The 14,622-nt window shown below is 49.0% G+C and overlaps 1 protein-coding gene across 5 annotated transcripts in view; it reads left to right on the plus strand.

The window, feature by feature from the left end:
• Positions 1-14,622, plus strand: part of Zfhx3 (zinc finger homeobox 3) — a 287,724-nt gene that overhangs the window by 129,049 nt on the left and 144,053 nt on the right. For all 5 annotated transcript variants that reach the window (XM_031341363.1, XM_031341364.1, XM_031341361.1 and 2 more), the window contains one exon: positions 1,595-2,091. In XM_031341363.1, the coding sequence (XP_031197223.1) occupies positions 1,595-2,091 (497 nt within the window). The remainder of the gene's footprint in view (positions 1-1,594; positions 2,092-14,622) is intronic.

Genomic DNA, 14,622 nt, shown 5'->3' on the forward strand with positions numbered 1-14,622 from the left:
CCCCCCATCCCTCTTTCTTTCTCCTTTCTTATTTTTAGATCTTGCCCTAAAAAGAAAGTCATAGTTATGGCTCCTCTCACTAGGGGGCATGGTAAGAGAGCCCAGAGGTGGAAAGCTCCCAGAACCTTGTGGAATGCACTCATGGAAGATTTCTTTGTCTTCTTACACTGTCTGAAGACTTTGAGTGGAGCTTAGTGGAGTCCATACTGAACTCTTCTTCTTTTGTAGTTGATACAAACTCCCCATCCCCCTCCTCTCTCCCTCTGTCTCCCCTGTCATCTTCATCATTTTTTCTTTGATGAGCCACTAACTTGGATTCTAATCAGTTATTTTAAAAAAAAAAAAAAAAAGCTCAGTCAAACCACATATAAAAGGTCAAGTTTAAATATCAGTTGGGAGGGTGGAGGGTGGAGGGTGGAGGGTGGGGGGTGGGGGCAGACCTCGTAGCTCAAGTGCATATGTTCTAAGGAGAGGTAGGAATGAGAAGGTGACACTCAGCCTTCTGAGGACCACGCACGTCTAGGTGGTGAAGGGGAGTCCGCTCTCCCCAGGCCTCCTCGTGGTATATGTAAGTGTGCTGTGTAAGTTCACCACCGGTGAAGGTGAGCCTTTCCCTGGGTTTCTGCAGGGCAGTTTTGGACTGACAATGGGCTGGGGTTCAGAGGGAAGGAATGGCGGTCTCTCATCAGACCTTTCTTAGGGGGTTCGAGCTGACCCATCGACTGTAGCTGCCTGTCTGGATTCACCTCCTGAGCACGTACCATTTTGGTGCTTTTGACCCTTGCCTGTTGCATAAAATATTTGTTCATGTGTACAGCAGGCATCCTCTCAGACGACAGGGCCATTCAAAACAAGGCTGGACTCTGGCCCTAGAGTGCCCCCACCCTGGTAGGATGCCGCTGTGATGTGGTCTTGTGTATGGCTACCTGTGACCTGGTATTCCATGTGATACAGAGGCTTGGGGAATGAAGATCATTCTAGAAAGGATAAGAGGTGGGTTAGGTAGCTCTGATAGACAGGTAGGATACTGACGAGGGGCCTGGGAGGGGGTGGAGGGCTCATTACTGAAATCTGTGCAGTACGGTTAGCTGTGCTGCAGTGTGGCCATCTACAATAATATTAATGGCAATGAAAAATTCAGTTTCATTTTGGACAGCAAGGTACCCCCCACCTCATTCCTACCATGGCAGGAAGTTTTGCTCCTTCGTGATGCTGTAGGTGAACACTGGGCCCACTTTAGAGTCCTGCTAGAGGGCTGGTATTATGGACCACTCTGCTCTAGCGGTAGGGGTCTGCTAGGGTAGAGTCTGGACTTCCAGATCCTGTTGCCTACAGAGAGTGATGCAGACTTAGCACTTTTCTTGGATCCTGAGAGAGGGGGCACATTGAAATCATCTAGGGGACCATGCTCCATAAATTCATCTAGATGTTCTTTTTCAGAATGTAGAAGGCACGGGACCTTCCTCACACCCCAGACTATCCAAACACAGCGAGAGGATTTTGTTTTCCCAGTCCCTAGCACCTTGCAGGGTTTGTTCTCTGTACCATGGCTGTGAGGCTGACTTCTGACTGTCTCCCTCTACCTTCCCTACAGTGGGCGGTGAGATCCCCCTCGACATGCGGCTCGGGGGTGGGCAGCTGGTGTCAGAGGAGCTGATGAACCTGGGCGAGAGCTTCATTCAGACCAACGACCCTTCGCTGAAGCTCTTCCAGTGTGCAGTCTGCAACAAGTTCACGACGGACAACCTGGACATGCTGGGGCTGCACATGAACGTGGAGCGCAGCCTCTCAGAGGACGAGTGGAAGGCCGTGATGGGGGACTCTTACCAGTGCAAGCTCTGCCGCTACAACACACAGCTCAAGGCCAACTTCCAGCTGCACTGCAAGACAGACAAGCACGTGCAGAAGTACCAGCTGGTGGCCCACATCAAGGAGGGTGGCAAGGCCAACGAGTGGAGGCTCAAGTGTGTGGCCATCGGCAACCCTGTGCACCTGAAGTGCAATGCTTGCGACTACTACACCAATAGCCTGGAGAAGCTGCGGCTGCACACAGTCAACTCCAGGCACGAGGCCAGCCTGAAGTTGTATAAGGTGAGGTCGACTTCTTGAGACCCAGGGATGGTCTCTTCACAGAGCGGATTGGGTACTTGGAAGTGGGGGTGGGGCGGGGAACTTTGGGAAGCAGGGGAAACTAACTCTAAAGGTTTTGCATCCAATGCCCAGTGAAGCCTGAGATTGTGTCGATGGTGGCTTCTCTGGTGGCTGAAGGTTTGGGGTGTCTCATTTCAGGGACAAGTTAATTTCCAGCAGCCCAGCACTGTGTTGCTTTCTTCTTAGGTGCTGGTCCCTGCTGTAGTCTATTGAGTCTCCCTCAGCTGCTGTGGGCCAGCCTCCCTTTCTAGCCTTCAGCTGATCTTTATTTCTTCTCTCCTCCGTGCTCCTAGAGTGCTTCATTCTGTTTATCCATCTCGTTATATGCTAAACACCTTCTGTAATACCACTGGCCGTTCATTGTTCTGGAAGTATGTATATATCAGTGCACATAAAATAGCCGAACACAAACATGTGCACATACACACAAGACAGACACACACACACATAAATACATACATATGTATACATATATATATGCATACACATAGAAATACATGTATACGTGTTTATACAGATATACACACACATGTATACACTCACACCCAGATACCAGATGCCTCCCTCACAGCGTTTCCATTCTTTAGGGACAAGATGAGTTGCAGATCCTATGGATAAATTTCGTGGTAAAAGGCAGAAAATGCCCTAGAGAAAAATAGCACATATGAAGGAGCTCCTTGTTGATTCTTTTCCCAAGTTTCTGTATACATGTCCCTCTCCTTTTAGCCTCTTTCATTCCTTTCTTCCCTCCCCTCCCCTCCAGTCCCTTCCCCTTCCCTTTTCCCCCCCAACCCCCCAGTCTCTCCCTGAACAGTGTAGATGGTCAAGGAGGAGGGGCTGCAGATCCTGTAAGTAGTCGTTTTACGCAAGCGGCAGGATTGCTCCAGACGTTCCTATTGATTTTCGCTGGACTTAAAGCCTCACCTTTCCCTCTAATCATCCCATAATGGCTTTAGTATGAACAATCAGGTACAAATCGCCATAAATCTCCCCAGCCTTGGTCCACACACCCTCCACTCCCCCATCTCTCTCCATTCTCTCCAGTTCCATCCTCAGCCTCTTCTCTTTCCTCTGAGCAGTTTCTCACTCCTGGGCTAGCAGGTGGTCAGTTTCTGCTGACTCTGGACTCGAAGCTGACAGAGTCTCCCCGTGCCCCTCTCGTGATTGTCGGCGGAGACCCTGCATGAGGGAGACGCAGGATCCTTGGCTCTCACTGGTCTCCGTTGGGTTGGTGTTTAGGATTCGTCCTGCTTTTGCGCATCCTTATGGAGCACCACCGTGTATAAGGAACAATTTTAGAGAAAGGTAGTAGGGATTAGAGAGTTCTAGAAGTAACCGCTGACACCAGATATAGTGGAGTAGGACTCCACTGAGTATGGATACTGAGTATAAGCCAGACCCTCTATTCTGTGCATACAAATTCCTCCCTGGACAGGCTTGGTTTTGTGCCTCCCTAGAAAGAATGGTCTTGGCAGTCAGGTTCAGTTGCAGGTATGACTGGCCATAGGGTGGTGCTGACATGGCCAAGACAACCAGGTGGAAAAACCAGAGGGAACCAGCATTTCTGCAGGACTGGCAATTAAGTTTTCCCAAGGTGATCCTCCTGGTCACTGAAGGTCATGTCGCCTTGATGAAGGGTCGCATAGACATGGACCGAAGCTAGCCTCTTCTATCTCAAGAAATGAGTTGCCCCTTAGATTCTAAAATGCACATAGCAACCACTAAGTCCGAATGCCACATCTTCCATGTGGTCCAGAGCTTGACTAAAGCCAAACACTTGGCTTTGCTTCTGAAGGGTCCGGAGACACAGGGTTTCCTGAGAACTCCTCATCCCCCACTCTCCCCCACCCCCAGGCCCCAAATTCTGTCTGTGGATTACACCCAGAAAGTCAGGGTGAAGCATTTTTGGGGGACAGGTGTGAAGGAAACATTTTCTGCCCTATTTGCGCAGGTCACTTAACATGGCTGGGCCTTATTTATCTTATTTATTTTGTTGGTTTTGTTTGCTTGTTTGTTTGCTCAAGGCAGAGTGATCAGGCTCTTGTTCAAAGCCCATGCCACAAGTAGAAGAAGAGCCGTAAAGACTGAGGCAGAGGCTGGGCAGTTGGGAACAGCAGCTCTTTGGCTGGTGAGTCCCTGGAGTGACCAGCCTTGGTGTTTCAGAGTAGCTGCCCCCAGGTTCAGGAAGCAAAAGTCTTTATAGTGGGGTCTTATTAGTCCTTGGAGAGTGAATGCCCTTCTGCACGATGAGGCTCTTTTGAGAGGCAGGGAGCTTTCCCAACCCACCTTCGGATGACACAGGCTTAGACACTTGCTCTAAGCCCTTGTGTTCCCTCCATGTGACTAAGATAAACTTCTGACCATGGAGGGGGCTCCCTCTCCCTGGGTTTCTTCAGTGCCTGGATTCGGGTGGGGCTTGGAGGTGGTTGGTTGGGCCCTGGTGTGGCCTGTAGTAATGGAGATTGACTGCATGTTATTTTTCCTCTTGCTAATGTAATCCATTAGCCCGGCACATGCATAATCAGTTTAGAGCACAGTTAACTGGATGTAATCAAGTTCTTTACTGTCTGCTAGAGAAGCTGCTCCAGAAGCAGCTGACCTAGGGAGAGCACTCAGCCTGCCCAGCTCACCCCATCCTGCCCCGCCCCCCTTCTCACTTTGCCCCACTTCCTGGCAAATTGCTCATGACCAGCCAGGGCAAACTTGAAGGTTGTTTTGTTTTGTTTTGCTTTGTTTTGTTAACTTTGTGTTTTGCTTTTTGAGACAGGGTGGTGTCGTGTATTTCAGAACAGTCAGAGCAAGCAGCCTTAAACTCACAGAGTAGTTGAGGATGATCTTAAACTTCTGGTCTTCCTTTCCTGCCCCCACCTCCCACGTCGCACCCATTACAAGTGTGCACTTCACACAGAGTTTCATGAGGGACTGACTATTGAACATCACGCTAGGCTCCATTGGACATCAGGGTTGGCTTCACCAACTAAGCGGAATTCTTAGCCACTGGAGTTAGCCACTCTTTGCCGTACCCAGTGGATGGAGTGCCTGCAGTTTGGTCTCACAGTGGATCTCCTGTGCACCTCCTTCCGGCCAAGCCTTTTCTTCTTCCTGCCTTCCCTGTGTGTTGGAGGAGACAGGTCACGGGATCAGGAGGTGCATGGTTGATGTAGGGGGAGCAACCCTATTCTGAAAATCCCCAATCCTAAAGTTGAGCCAAAAAACATTTAGATACTGCAAAAATGACACTGAATTCCCTCGGGGTATCTAATTTGATGAATTTGTGTTTAGATCTCAGTCCTAATCTAAAGATAGGTCATAAGTACAGATGTTACAGAATGGGTTGGGGGGGGGGGGAGAATCCCTCAAGTACAAACCATCCGGGTCCCAAGATTTGATTCAAAAGAGTGGACAGCCAGCCTGTAGCTGTGCTGCTGTGTCAGGACTGGCCTTTCTAAAATGTGGGAGGACACAGAGGTTAAGCTAATCTGAAAAAACCATATTTTCCCCTAGAATTGTCTATTCTGTTTATTCTGTGTGTTTTTTTTTTAAATTAAAACACTTATTGGTATATGTGTGTGTGTGTGTGTGTGTGTGAGTGTGTATGTGTATGTGTGTACAATTTGAGTGCATTCATTCTCTTCTTCCACCATATGGGTCCCAGAAATCAAATTTAGGTTGGCAGGCTTAGTGGCAATCACCTCTACCCACTGAGCCATCTCAGCTTCAGTGATGATTTTTAAAATGAGTTTTGGGTGTAACCGCAGTGGGGCAGAGGGCCTGGGGAGCCCAAGGTACCACATGAAGGTTCCTTTTCCCTTCCTCTGGACTCCTGGGTGGCTCCCGCAACATGCTCATGGTAGAGTCTCTGGCTTCTGTTTTAACCAGTGCCTGCTTCTGGCTATGCATCTGACCGACCGTGGTGGGCCACCCGGCCACCTGGTCTCTCTGCCTTTGGTGTCAGTTTCCTAAGCCCTCATGGAAGTGTATCGTGGAACAGGCTGAGCTCCAAAACCCATTCTCGCCTTTTCCTGCTTTCCCGGGTAAACACACCCCGCCTCCTCCCACCTTCCCAGGTCTCCCACTCATGAGATGTGAGGTGCCAGTGACTTGTCCTAACACAGGAGCAGCTCATACTGACAGTACTTGTCCCCTGCTCTGTCTTCCCTGGAGCAAGTAGATTCTGAGTCCACCGGTGAGCCTGGGCTTCTCTTGCCTTCAAGATTGTAGGGTGTCAGTGATGAGCTCTGGGAAGCACTTGGTCTTTTCTGCCTGGGGAAGAGGGAAGGGTAAGAGAAGGCAATTGGAGTCCAAGCACACCTGCCCACTCTTAGAGTCCTCTGTGCCATGAATGCGTATCGATTCTGACAGACGGATTAAGACCCCACCAGAACCTGTTACTCAAACTGTTCCCAGCTGAGGTGCCTTTTGATTGGGCCAAGACCCCAGGTTTCACGATAATCTTAAATTATAGTAAGCACGGTTGCCTGCCTAGCTCAGTGTCAGGGTTGAGTGTGAGCTGCCTGAGGCTCATGAGATCAGATGCCAGCCTCTAAGCTCCCTGTACTTGGCTTAAAATAGACGGGAGGTGGCAGGATGGGGGAGGCCCTGATTTATGATATCAAGCAAGCTCACATGGCACATGGTGGATCTACAGTCAATCCTCCTGCCTCTTTTTAAGTGTTACACACGGTGCAGAAAGACAGAAGGACAGCCTTTCTTTCTCCTTAGTTGCTCCTTAGGTCTCAACAGAGCAGTCATAAGGCCATTGTATGGTAAGTGGGCAAATCAGAAGATAGAAAAACACTTGGAAAGGATTTCATGCCAAGTCCACATCCTTGGTTTCCTTAACAGCCATGCTGAGTAGTGTGCATGCTGTGTGTGGGCAGGCTTTTCAGAAGGCAGCCGCACCCTTAATGCCCATGGGGGTTGCCTGGTGGCCTTTGCCTTGTCTGACGGCAAGGAGGCATAAGTCCTTTGGGGCAGCTCCTGTCTTCCACACAGAAGCACAAGTGTCATACGGTTTATGTGTGATTTGACTCAGGAGCCAGTTTCCGTCAGTGTCTTCCTGAGATGTAGACTGTTAAGGGTCCGCTGACTCCTGCCTATCTGAGGTGGCCTCAGCCCAGAAAACAATCTGCTCATTCAGGAGGTTCAGAAGGTGTGTGTGTGAGAGGCCAGATACTTGGAGGGAATTTGTTCTCTCTGGCATCTTTCTCTGGAGCAACTGGGGCTTGGAAGTTCCTTTCCCTCAATGGATAGCAGAGCTGGCAGGCATGGGAGAGAGCATAGTTCCTCACCTGGCTGGGAGATAGCATATGGCCCCATGAGTCCATGCTGGGATCCCAGGCTAGCTGTGGTAGACAGGCTGTGTAGCCTCCAGCCACTTGTCAGCCGCAGGGATCACTAGGGAGATAAAAGGTCAGGCCTCCGCGGGGGCAGGAATCGATCAGATGGGACTGGGTTAAATTGTCACTGCTGTGGGAACATGTGGCCAGTGTGTCACCAACGGTGTGTAGTATGGGTGGTTGTTACTCCTTGGGGATGCCCCTTGCCTTCTGGAAGCATCTCAGGTACCTTCATTTGTATCCCCTAGGAAGTATTCCCATGGAGGTGGCTGGCCTTCCCCTTAGGCTATTCCTATGTCATTCTGGTGATGGCCTTGGGCACCCCCACCCCCAGCCCCGGGGGTCAGGAAGCCCAGGTCAGTGTTGTCTTTTGGCTTTACCCTCCAGGCCTCACATAATGGTACTGCAATTGTGTTAGATGCATGACTCTGGCTTTCTCTTTAAACTCCCACGGTTAATGTGCCATTCTCAAGGAAGCTTGGTACTGTAACCATTAGCCAAAACACTTGCCATTCGCTCTGTACTGCGTTCCCCTGCCACCCCCAGCCCTCTGGTGAGCACTCATGGAGTCTCCCTCCTCGCCCAGCCCGGTCTTTTTTTTGTAGATAGTCATGAACAGGGCAAACTCTGATAGAACATCTCTATATTCTGCTGCAGTCTACATTATTTCTTACATGGCTAGTATTGTACATTTACAAGCCAGTAATAATGTGGATTACTTTTTTTATTGTAAATGTAATAGGAATTGGATATAGCCATCATGAAGATACACTTTTTAAAAATATACAGCAGGAAAAGAGAAAATTACTGCCAGCCCAGTCTAGTGACATCTCACAATGACACATTTGTGTTTCCTGTGGGATAGGATCTTTCTCTGAAGCCCAGGGTGGCCTTGAATTAGTATTTTCTCGCATACCCTTCTGCAGTGATGGTATGATGGGTTTCAGCCATCACACCCAGCTTTCATGTGACCTCGCTTTCTCTTGGGCACACAGCGAAGGCATTTTGAAAGAGTTGGGATGACATCGAGCTCCTTTCACAAAATATCCTTGGGGGCTGGTGAGATGGCTGAGTCGGTAAAGGTGCTTGCTGCCAAACTTGTCAGCCTAAGTTTGATCCCTGTGAAGTACAAGGGAGGGGGAGAGAATAGGCCCGTGCAAACTGTTCTCTGAGGTCTGTGTGTGAGATGTGGCAAGGATGTGTCTGTAAACACATACACACACACACACACACACACACACACACACACACACACCAGAATACACACATGCGCACACATGCACACATGAAAAGTATTGAAAACAAACTACAACAAAGAAAAAAAGATACTGAAATACCTTTCCACCAATTTTAAAATTATAGAAGTCACTTTCCCACTCCTTCCTCCTACTGTTCTAGACTCTGCTCTGCTCTCATAGATAGGCACATGTGTGCCTTTGTCACATGAGCAGACACACTCCAATCTGGACCACTTGCTCCAGCACTGCTTAGGTGAAGGACAGAGAGGCTGTGAGTCAGAAGCTGATGACTGCTGGTGGAGCCCAAGCTCAGGACCTCTGGCCACGCTTCCCGGGGGTTCTTTAATCAGATGCTCTTGCTTACACCTGTTAAACCCAAGTGATAAGGTTTTTTTTTTTTTTTTAATATGATGCATTGGAAGTTTCTGTTTCCTTTCAAATAGAAGGGCTAGTTGGCCAACCACCACTTCGAAAGGGATTGTGTGTGTGTGTGTGTGTGTGTGTGTGTGTGTGTGTGTAGGCCAGAGATTTTGACACTTGGTACTCATTATTTCCTCCACACTAGCTTTTGAGACAGGGTCTCCTAGTGAACCCAGACTCAGTTCAGCTAGGCCAGCCGAGCAAGAGGCACCAATAACTTGTGTAGCTCCACTCTGTCCATGGCCCAGCTCCCAGGGCTGGAATTATGGACCATTTCTAGCTTTTATGGTCAGAATAAAAGATTCTGGATTCTGGTGGTGCTCAGAATCCAGACTCAGGTTATCCTGCTTGTTCCATGGTTTTACCCCGTGAGACATCTCCTCAGGCCCGCCTGCCCCACAACAGTTTTGTTTTAGATAGTCTCCTCCTTATAAGTGATGGGGAAGGTACATCTAACATTCCTCCTTCTCCAAGCTTTGCAGAACACCTTGTAAGCCTCACACAGATCTAGATGGTGTAGAGCAGCCGTTCTCAACCTTCCTAATGCTGCGACCCTTATTTAACACAGTTCCTCATGTTGTGGTGTCCCCCAACCATAAAATTATTTTTCATTGCCACCTCATAGCTGTAATTTTGCTAACGAGTGATGTCTAAGTCTCTAAGACTATTGGAAACGTGCTTTTTGATGCCCATGGCCCATGGGGTGAGAACCACTGGTTTGGAATGCATTTAGGGAGACAGAGTGGCAAGAAGTGGTACAAAGGTCCTGTGCACTCAGCATGGTCCTCACCCCCTTCTCTCTTGGGCACACTCAAGGGGAAGTGTGTTGGTTTGTTGCCTTCATCAAACGCTCCGTCTTGAGCTGTTTTCTGAAATACACATGAGCTCAGAGGGGGCGGTCCCATAGTATGTTAACAGAGCCTATGTGTCTCATCATTTATTTTGAGGGCTAAATGCTCCAAGAACCATCCCTGGCTATCATAGAAGTTCCTTTTGAGCTTTTTATTTATTTGTTTTTAGAAGCAGGGTCTCTCTAAGTAGCCCAAGCTGGACCCTTGCAGAGATGCCCTAATTACAAGTGTGAAGCTCCACACTTCACTCCCCATGGTTTCTCCTTTGAAGTTGGTGTCCAGGTGGTATGGATGCCTGTTTCTGAGTAAGCTGGTTCCCAGTGCAGGTTCCAAGTCTCCTGTCGGATTCTGTCCGTGAGCCATGATCCCTGGCTTGAGCCAAAGAGGAAAGGGACTATAGTTTTTGTCAGCGTGTTGGAAAGCCCTGGCTCTGCTTGCTTCTCATCCTGCCTGGTCCACCTGCTCCCATCTAGAATCCTTCCTGCCAATGGCATCTGCCATTTTAGGGGTGGTTTCTAATGGTTAGGGGAATGCTTGTGCAGCAATTGCATTTCCCTGGCTTCTAGAATGATCATGCGTACCACGGTTACCTAGATAAGTCAGGCAGGCAAGACAGCCCCCATTGCAGGTGCCTGGAATAGGGTAAAAGTGTGAACCCCCTTTTTGAATCCTTGAGTTGCTGGGAATCTGGACTCAAAGGGCACATTTGAATACATACAGACCCAACAGGTGTTTCTGGTTTTTTGTTTTGAAAGGGAAATTGTAAGGGAACAATTAAAGCATTGTCAGCAAGACTGTCAGGAAAAGGCAAGAGTTTTTAAATAATTACATAATATGCCCAAACCACCTTCTTGGTTCTGTTTTAAATAGAACCGAGAGCTCTAAATCCGCGTGGGCTGGGAAAGGCTTCTCCTACGACCGTCTTGGTAGTACCAAGCAATTTTATACTTTAACAAAATTATATTCCCGGTCCTTCCCATCCATCCCCTTCGTTCTTTTGAGAAGCAACTGCAATGTTAGATGGAAGTCTAAAGATTTTAAACAAGAGTGGTGGAGAGGCCTGGGAGCTGTGAATGTGGCCCGACTGGGCTGGGAGCTGTGAATGTGGCCTGACTGGGAGGGTGTTTGGTCAGAGGCCAGAGACTCTGGGTCCCTTCTCCAGCAGTTCAAGGCTCTCTGCAGCTATATAGGGCATTTGAGGCCAGCCAGGTATACATGAGACAGCAAAGAGCAGAGGGCTAGGAAAGCCGTTGACTCGAGGGGATGACCTTTGGGTGGAGCAAGTTCTGCTGCAGAGGTCTCTGGATATGGCTGCCAGGCACAGCCAGTGACAAATGTGGGATACCCAGGAAAATGGGGATTTCAGCTGGGCAAGTAATAGTAAATATATCATATAAAATATATATACTTCGGCTGGCTCCTAGCCTTCTGTATCTTGACTTCCAGGGGCTCCAACAACACATGCACGACGCACGCACACACGCACGCGGGCCCTACAGGAGACTAAAAAAGATAAGCAGCTCCCTTGTTCCTTCAGCCTCCCCACCCCTCTAGTGTTTCTTCTAGTGTTTCCCAACCAGTTTTTGTCTCTCATTGCAAACTCTCATATCAGATGGTCATTTGGTTTTGGTGTTAAGTAAAATGTCTTTTCTGTTGTGAAAGTACAAAACTCTCTCCATTTCTTTTGGTAAATTTTTACTTGTTGATACTTTCTCCCATTATTTCCTTTTTTTCTTTTTTTTTCTTTCTCCAAGACAGTGTTTCTCTGTATAGCCCTGGCTGTCCTGGAACTCACTCTGTAGACCAGGCTGGCCTCGAACTCAGAAATCCGCCTGCCTCTGCCTCCTAAGTGCTGGGATTAAAGACATGTGCCACCTTTAATAACTGCCCAGCCATTATTACCTTTTTTTTTTTAAAAGATCAATTTATTCATGTAGTATATATTATATATTACACAGCTAAATATAATATATATGTTTATATATTCATATAATATATAGTGGGGTAAGGTCAAGATGCCTGGTTGGGTCTGCTGTACATTCGCCAGCCTTGTGGCTGCCCTTGCTCACCTCAGGCTCCTGGCCTGCCTCTTGTAGTTGGTAACAAGATGCAGCAAGGCATGGGGGTTCCCCTGGGAGTCTGGGTTATTGCTCATGGAGGACTCCTGTGTCTGTGGCTATGTAGGTTTCCAAGACGGAGAGTTGGAGTTCAGACTCATTAGGAGTGATGAGGGAACCTTCTCTAGGGTCCTTTCCAAGTCCAGAGAAGGTTACAACTATTTACCTATGGCTGGTGTTTGATCTCTAATTGTTAATAAGCAGGGCAGGTTCCCAGGCTCAGGACAGAGCCTCGCAAGCATACTTGGTCTCTTAGGTCAACAACTGTAGCAACGTTTTCTTTGCCAATGTGGTCTGCGCACTAGAATTACTAAAGGAAATGCCCACCCCTGGCTCTCTGCCCCTTCCTTACTCTCTGGTGATAATCTCCTCCTTGGGGACTCTTGGGCCTTTGCAGACACTTGTGAGCCAACCTCCGTGGTCTGCCATGGGTGACCCGGGTCATTACCACCAAGTGAGCACCTCCTTCTTCCTTGGAGGAGGGTTGAGCCCAGAGACTAGTAGGTTGTGAAGGAGATGTCCTGGTGTCATGGGCTCTGTCCTGTTCTCCCACCTGCTTCTGAACCCAGCTGTGGTGGCCTGAGGGGATGAAACCCCAGGCTTCCCCTGACTGCCCTCTCACCCCAGGGAGACAAATAGAAAAGCAGATTTCCTACCTGGGTCAACTTCCCTTACTGAGATTCAGTCAGCCCTAGGGAATGGTGTGTATGGGGGCGTGGGGAGGGAAGCTCATGGCTTTCTAACCTGGTACTTAAATCTCTGTTGTGTCCAAGGAGCTCTTGGTTAGCAGCTTGTGTTCGAGTGCTTTCTCTCCCACGCCCATACTCTGGAAGGTAGGTTCCCCAGAACACCCGCTTCCTGCATGTGTATTCTGAACCCCATTTCTTCTGCAGACCTCCCTTTGGCCAGTCAGGGAGATTGGCAGGTATGGGCAGTGCCCTCAAATCTCCTCACTCTGGGCCGCACCCCCACCCCCTATTGGTATAGGTTTCACCTGACAGAAGGTGGGTATTGGACTTTGGCACCCAAGTATACCTGTCAGTCATTTTACTCTTGGCTCCTCCTGGTGGAGACGTCTCTTTGGGACAACAGGAAGGATACTATCAAGGGTTAGCTCTCATTCCATTTGGGCCTCATGAGAGGTTTGGGAGGGAGCCTTGACATGGAGAGGTGTCTAGAAGGTTCCCGAGTGTTCTGGCTTTGCTTGTACTGGGAACCGTGGCAGTGGAAAGACCCCCACCTTGCTTTCGAACATGCCTTCCCTGCTATTTTTTTTAACAGGCTGTGTTCAAAGGGAAGGCTTTCTGAGTTCCAGACCCTGTAACGCTGCACCGACTCCCCTGGGCCCAGGAAGGTTCTCTGTGTAGCAGCAGCATCTGGTGTCTTTTCCTCATAGAGGGTGGTTTGGGAGAGAGAGAATGCAGACTAGGAGTCTCCTCACCCAAGATGGTGTCCCACGTAATCTTCCCATATCTACATCGCTGTGACAGGCTGCGTTTCCCTCCATCCCCTCTGTGAGATTTCCAGGAGGATTCAAAACAGAGGGAGTTTTATGAGCATCCCTCATCCCCTCCAGCTAGCCAAGCCAAGTGGCATAGGGCCCAGGCTTGCGATTTCCATATGTGTCCAACACAGGAATCAGTGAATGTGAGACAGGCCCCACCCCGGGCCCCCAAGCCAGCTCTGGTTTAGAAAGTGCCGTGGGGGGGTGACTGGCTGGAGACCTCCTTGTTTACGCTACATCTGTGCTTACTTTCTGATTCTCAGGTTGAGCTTCTTTTTTTTTATTTTGCCAGATTTGGATCCATTAGTAATGGCTGCAAAAAGCAAGGAAAAGGCAGGAAAAAACAAGCAGTGTCCTCAGGGCGTGGAGTCCTGACCTCCTCTCTCATAGTCTCAGTGTGTCCTACTTTGAATGTAGACCCTGTGATGCTCTCCCCACCACCACCCCTGTTCTCCCTTTACCACCCCCTGCTTCTGTCCTTTACCTCTCAGCCTGCAGAGGCAGCAGGTTCCGGACTCATCACTCAGTGGATGACATTTCCTCTCTGATATTTCAGTTCCCAGAAGAGTCCCCCTCCTACCCACCCCGCCAAGTCCTCTAGGAACCCCTTCTTGACATACCCTTCCTGCACTCAGAAGCTGTGCCTGGCTGGCTCTTTGGTCTTCAATGAGAGTCTCAGAGACCTCAGATCTCACCTGGGGAAGTTTCAGACAGCAGTCATAAAGCCCGGGTCCTCAGGGAGGGGTTAGGAGGGGGGCTAATTACACAGCTAATTGATCTAACAGATGTCGTTTAAAGAGCTCATTTCTTAGTGATTTGGCTGCACACGTCCCACCTTGCTTGAGACAGGCTTGCAGCCCAGTCAGAAAGTCCCTTTTTTCTGTTGTTGTTTTCTTGTTTTGTTTTGATGAGCTCTCAAGGAAGAGCCTGCTTCCTGTCCCTTTTTTGAGGGTCTGGTGATCCCTTCTTGGTTTTCTAGAAAGCTCCCATGTGGTCCCCACA

This window comes from Mastomys coucha, unplaced genomic scaffold (assembly GCF_008632895.1).
Source record: "Mastomys coucha isolate ucsf_1 unplaced genomic scaffold, UCSF_Mcou_1 pScaffold22, whole genome shotgun sequence".
Classification (NCBI taxonomy): domain Eukaryota; kingdom Metazoa; phylum Chordata; class Mammalia; order Rodentia; family Muridae; genus Mastomys; species Mastomys coucha.